The following is a 6,096-nucleotide window of genomic DNA, read 5'->3' as shown; positions in this document are numbered from 1 at the left end:
AGAGAGGGCGAGGAGGGAGGCTGAGGACTGGGAACTGCGAGGTTGGCGGAGGGAGATCTAGGCTCCAGAGTGAGCGGAGGCTTCAGGGAGGAGAGGCTGGGAGGGGAGGTCTGTGTCTGGGCTGGGGACTGGGGGGCACGGCAGGCGGGGAGGGGGCTGTGGGAGGGAGCGGGCAGGGAGGAATTGGAGGGTGGAGGGTGGCAGGCACCGGGCCCAGGCGGGGGGACGACCTGGGAGAGGGAGAGCCCTGGCGGCACCCTTCTGGCTGACCCCTGTCTGTCTCTCCCACCGTCCCTGTCCCTGTGTGTCTGTCCTGGACTCTGCAGGGCCAGCTCCGCCATGGACTGTAGCTGCGTCTCCGACCTTCTCTTCGCCCCGCCTGCCCTGCCGGCTCTCTGGACCCCCGGTAACTGGCCTGGACTCCCCCACTCCCCGCCCCTGTCCCTGCCTTCCCTGGGGGCCACACCCTCTTCTCTCTCTGTATGTCTCCCTTTCGTCCATTGTGAATCTGTCTCCCCTGGTCTCCATCGGAGTCCCTTGAATAAAACCCCTTCGTGAAAAACTTGGTTGAAAACTTCACAGCCAGCTTTCCCTGCCACCTGCCCGCGGGAACATGGGGCTCTTTGGGGGGGGGGGCAGGCAAGGTATTCAAGTGGGAGGCAGAAGAGAATTGAGGGGCCTGAGGTCCCTGGTGTCTGCCCTGCACACCTTAGCCTGCACCCACCTGGTACCTGTGCAGGGAGAGCAGGGCCTGGGGCTGGAAAAGTCACTGGCTGAGCACCGGGGACAGAGGGCACTGCCCAGGCAGCCTGTGCTCCAGCAGGGAGGACCGCTTGCTCGGCACTGGCTCAGAACTGGGGATATGGACAGTAAGGCTGGCTTGGATGTGGGTTTATCTGAGTCACAAGCCCACAGACAGCGGCAGAGCGTGTGTGCCTGTGGGGAGGGGAGAATGTGATGGTCATTTGGGGTCTCATCGTGGAGCGTGTTCAGGGCTTCCGGAAGAGGGGTTCACACTGGGCAAGTGTCTGCATGGTCTGCCAGTCTTTGTGTGAGCTGGTGTCCTTGCCCCTGCTCTGGAGAGGCCACCCTGGATGTCTCTTGGCTGGCATGTTGACATTTCAGGATCCTGCGTGGGGCGTCTGCCGCTGGACATCTTGGTATCTCATGGGTTGTGAGGGTGGGCGCACCCCTCAGTCTCTGTGTTGGGGTTATGTCTAATTCCCAGCCCGTGGTCTGTGCCTGTGTGAGCGCCTGTCCGTGTGCGCGTGTCTGTCTGTGGGTAGGGTCCCCTCTAGCTATGTGTCAGTGTTTTAGTCGCTTCACCAAGCGGACTGGGATGTGCTGTTCAGGGACAGGTGGCTTTTCAGAACTGGGGCCTCCCTTGTGGCCCTGGGGCTATGCAAGTGCATCTGTGATACAGTTGCTTCCCCAGGAGGATGTGTTCTGGGTGTGAAAACCACTGGAGCTTTAGTGTGTGCGTGTGTGTGTGTGTGTGTGTGTGTGTGTGTGTGTGTATGGAGGAGGTACTTGGGATTAAACCACAGGGTTTCTACCTCTGAGCCACACCCCTAGCCCTATTTTACTTTATTTTGAAACAAGGTCTCCCTGTGTTGCTGAGGCTGGCCTCAAACCTGTGATCCTCATGTTTCAGTCTCTTTAGTACTGGGATTACAGGTGTGCATCACCCACCTGGCAAAGCTTTATTCTTTTTTTTTTTTTTTTTTTTTTTGCGGGTCTGGGGATAGAACCCAGGGGCGTTCAACCTCCAAGCTATACCCCCTGCCCTATTTTTTATTCTTTATTTTTTGAAAACGGGTCTCACTGAGTTGCAGAGGGCCTCACTAAGTAGCTGAGGCTGTCCGTGAACCGCGATCCTCTGGTCTCAGCCTCCCAAATGCTGGGATTACAAACGTGCGCCACCATGCCCGGCTCAGAGCTTTATTCTTGATTGAGCCCTGTCATCTGAAATGAGAAAGGCCCTAAAATAATAGAGGCAAAAATTCTTCCTTGAGGAGGAAACTGCCCGGCAGTGTGCGTTACACCAGGGAACCTGGACTGGGTGGGGCCCTGCTCTTCCTCACCTCCCACCTTCTAAAATCCAGAGAAGGTAGGAACTTGCTTGGCATCCTCACAGCAAGTGGATGCAGGGGCCTGCGTCCATGCCTCGCATCCATGCCGCAGTCTGGGGTTTCTGAGCAGGGGGGATAGAGGATTTGGCATTGGAGATGGCCCCGAAGCTGGACCAGGGGCCTTCTGGGTGGGAGATGAGATTTGGGGGTAAAAAGACTCTCCACTTGCACCCAGCTCTGGGTGCATGTGGACGATGGGGCCCAGACACTGAGTGTGTGATGCAGAGTGAGTGTGGTGGGTGTTGGCATATGAGTGCTTGTGGGTGGGTGTGAGGTGGCTCTGGGTCCACCCGTCGGGCTATGTATCTGACGACCAGGATGTCCGGATGCTAACATTCACTCCCTCCGTCACACCGGTATTATCTGTCTCTGGGCTCCTGTCTCCTGTCACAAAGCTGTGTTGCTAGTGGGCGCGTTTCTGAGGAGCCTGGGATGTAGTGTGGTGTGTGTGTTGTTGGGATGGTATGCCCTTGTGTCTTGGGTAGCTTGTGTCTGGTGCATCTGCCTTGGTGGCCCTCTGCAGGAGGGTGGCACTGTGCACCTGTGCCCCCTGGTGTACCTGAGTGTCGCTTGGGGTAGTGGCTGTGTGGCATGTCCTCTGCAGTGGGCACCTGTGAAAGTGCATGCACAGGCATGCACATGCACAGAACACACGGACATGCAACTCCACTCTTGACGGCCCTGAACATGGATGCACAGGGTGGGGACACGGCAGACGCAGACACAACTGTGCACCCAGGCTTGGTCTGGGTGTGCTGGAGGTGGTGGGGGACCTGGGGGTATGGGAGATGGAGCAGGGGTGGAGGGCAAGGGACTGGGAAGAGGGGAGACGGGGACAGCTGGGAGTGTCTTGAGGTACAGAAGATAGGAAGAATGACAACTGGGGGGAGGGCAGACATTCCTTACCAGCTCCTCCCCACAGTAGTGGGTGCAGGAACTGGGTTCCTCCCACCCTGGGTCCTCTATTTGTACCATTTGGGGACTAGATACCAGTGGGGCAGGTCTGGGGAATGGCAACCATGTCCCTAAAGATGTCTGATGCTGGGTGGCTGCTCTTCAGAGCTCTGGTCAGGGAAGCACTGGAGTCCTGCCGGATGCTGAGCTCTTGCACCCCCTCCTGCCTCTCGTCCCCAGGGTTTGCCTTCCCTGATTGGGCCTACAAGCCGGAGTCTTCCCCTGGCTCGAGGCAGATCCAGCTTTGGCACTTTATCCTGGAGCTGCTACAGAAGGAGGAGTACCAGGGTGTCATCGCCTGGCAGGGGGACTATGGGGAATTCGTCATCAAGGACCCGGACGAGGTGGCCCGGCTCTGGGGCATCCGCAAGTGCAAGCCGCACATGAATTATGACAAGCTGAGCCGGGCTTTGCGGTGAGGAGCGGCTGCGGGCCTGGACTCCCACCCTGCCCTTCTCCTCTCGCCCCTGCCCTCTGGGGGCTTTCCCTCCACATCCTACAGGGCTGCCCTGTACCTATGAGTGGACAGGAGGCAAGGACTCCACGTCATGAGCTTTGGAGCCACGCCGGCAGGGTCCCGACTCCTGCCTTACCCATCTCTTGTCCCATAACCTTGGTTAAGGGACTTCCATGAGCCTCAGTTTGCCAAAAGAGCTGGCCCAGAGCATGTGCTAAGCAGCCCAGGCCCTCCCTAGCACCTCCACCTTCTCTCCCCACAGCTACTATTACAACAAGCGTATCCTCCATAAGACCAAAGGAAAGAGGTTCACCTACAAGTTCAACTTCAGCAAAGTCGTGCTTGTCAATTACCCACTGCTGGATGTGGCGGCCGCTGGCTCCCCACTCCTGTTGACTCCGGGTCCCTTTGGGGGGGCTCCAGGGCCAGATGCTCCTCCCCTCACCCCTGAGGTGAGTTTCAATACTGGGACCCCAGAACCGGGACTGGGATGTCTGGCATCTCGCTCTGCCATGAACCCCTGGGAGGGGGCAGTCTGAGCAGTGCTGCCCCTCCCACCCCCCTCTCTAGACCCTGCAGACCCTGTTCTCCGCCCCTCGCCTGGGAGAGCCAGGGGCCCGGTCACCCCTGTTCACTCCTGAGACTGAGAAGCTGCGACTAGACAGCCCCTTTCCATTCCTGGGCTCCGGTAAGAGCCTGGGGATCCTAGGAGTGCCAGGGGGAGATATGTGTGTTTGAGGGAACAGGGGGTGGAGGGAGGAGGCCCGGGCTAGGCTGTGCATGCGTGCCCCTGTATGTATACATGTGTGCCTGCCTCTACAAGTCAGAGGATGGAAGAAGGGAGGAGGGTACTGAGGAGTAAGCTGGGAGGATTCCAGGGACACTAAAGGAGTGGGGAGGGGAGGAGGCCATGTGAATAGGAATGAGGATGGGGAGGATGCCTGCTCCCACACAGGCAGTCCCCAGCCCAGAGCAGTCCAGTCTGACACACCCCTGTGCCCCGCAGGTGCTGCTGGCTATTCCAAGCCCCCCGGCCTGCTGGGTCCTTACGGCCGCACATTCCCCGACTACCCCTGGAACTTTAACCCGTATTTCACGGGCCCTTTCCCCAAGCTACCCCCCTCTCTCTACCCCCCACACTTCTACCCCAACTCTCTGGCCAGTTCCCTAGGCCACCTGCCTGCCACAGGGGCAGGAGGAGGCCCCACAGCTACGCCCCTGCTGGCCAGCACTGGGGAGAGTCTGAGCCCTGAGCGCCCCCCAGGCCTGGCAGCGGCTCCTCGCCTGGCACTGCCAGGGGCTGGAGGTCCAGAGACCACGCTGGGCGGGAAGGAGGACAGCGACTCAGAGCTGGAGATTACAGATGTCAGCGGCTGCAGTTCTGACAGCGAGGGCGATGAGAGCCTCCCAGTACCCCCTAAAGCCAAGGCAGTCAAAGGGGGAACCGGCAGCTGAGCCAGTGTAGTGAGATGGATTCTGCTGAGGCGGGCGGGGACCAGGGTGGCCATCTGTGAAGCCTCTTCTGTCCTGTCTGCCCTCGATGCCAGCCCAAGGCCTAGGACCAGGCCTTGGCACCCTCCCAGGGCCCAATCCCCTTCCCTAACCCCAGAGTTGGGGGACCTCACCTCTCTCTCCAGAGAGCAGGAGAGAACACAACAGCCTCCAGCCTCCTCCCCAGGCTCCAGTTTGAGGGGGGTCCCTACTCGGCCCCACTCTCAAAGTGCAATACGACGTCCAGCGTCCCCTGCCCGCCCACCCCTGTGCTGTGACCTGTGTGTGTGTGTGGCCGTGTCTCTGACCCCCTGTGCTGGCCCCCATCCTGACACCCTCTCACACAGGCCCCCCTGGGGACAGGGAGCTCAGAGCAATAACCCCGCCCCCAGCCCCCACCCAGGCGGGGCCCCCTCCCCCCAGCTCCCCAAGAAGCCCCACAGCCACCTCCAGAGAGTTTACTACAAAAATAAAAGAACAGAATAAGATGTGGGTGCCCAGCATTTCGCATGACCTTGGGGGCAGGGGGCTTCTCATATCCAGTGGGGGGGGGGGGTGGCGGGAACAAGAAGGGATGAATGAATACCAGTGGGAAGCAGGAGGCAGAGGCAGCAGGTGAGTCAGAACTGGGGAATCCACGCTGGAGAGCCACAGTCCTGGGGGACCCAGAGGCCACGGCCTGCCCTGCCCTCCCTCCCTCTCTCACACACACACACATACACAAACACACACACACACCTCCTTAGATAATATATATTAAAAAATAAACCTCCAATTCGGGATATAAAAACAAAGCAAAGGCACTTGGGGGTGGGGAGTGGAGGAGGGGTGGCCCAAACAGGCAACACTGAGATGGCCTGGGAAGTGGGGTCATGGCAGTGCCCCCGGGAATGAAGCCCTGAGTCCTCCGGCAGAAGGCAGGAGGGAGAGAAGGCAGAGGCCCGTGGGAGATGACTCCAGCTGGGACCCTCCCAGGTGTGGCCCCTGCAGTCCAGCTCCCTCTCCTTAAGCCCTTGGGATGTGAGATGCCGGTGGCAGCTGTGGGGGTGGGGGACCCCTTCA

The 6,096-nt window shown here is 59.6% G+C and overlaps 1 protein-coding gene across 1 annotated transcript; it reads left to right on the top strand.

Moving 5' to 3' along the window:
* Positions 1-339: 339 nt before the first annotated feature.
* Positions 340-4,998, top strand: ERFL (ETS repressor factor like; the record flags this gene model as incomplete). The annotated part of the gene is made up of 5 exons (XM_080703112.1): positions 340-406; positions 3,267-3,501; positions 3,806-3,995; positions 4,114-4,231; positions 4,550-4,998. The coding sequence occupies 5 exons, from the start codon at positions 340-342 to the stop codon at positions 4,996-4,998; spliced, it is 1,059 nt and encodes a 352-aa protein (XP_080559238.1).
* Positions 4,999-6,096: the final 1,098 nt, after the last annotated feature.

The sequence above is a fragment of the Muscardinus avellanarius genome (genome assembly GCF_963383645.1).
Source record: "Muscardinus avellanarius genome assembly, chromosome: 10".
Classification (NCBI taxonomy): Eukaryota; Metazoa; Chordata; class Mammalia; order Rodentia; family Gliridae; genus Muscardinus; species Muscardinus avellanarius.
The sequence above is the reverse complement of the archived record's forward strand: the minus strand, read 5'-3'. Positions and strand labels throughout refer to the sequence as shown.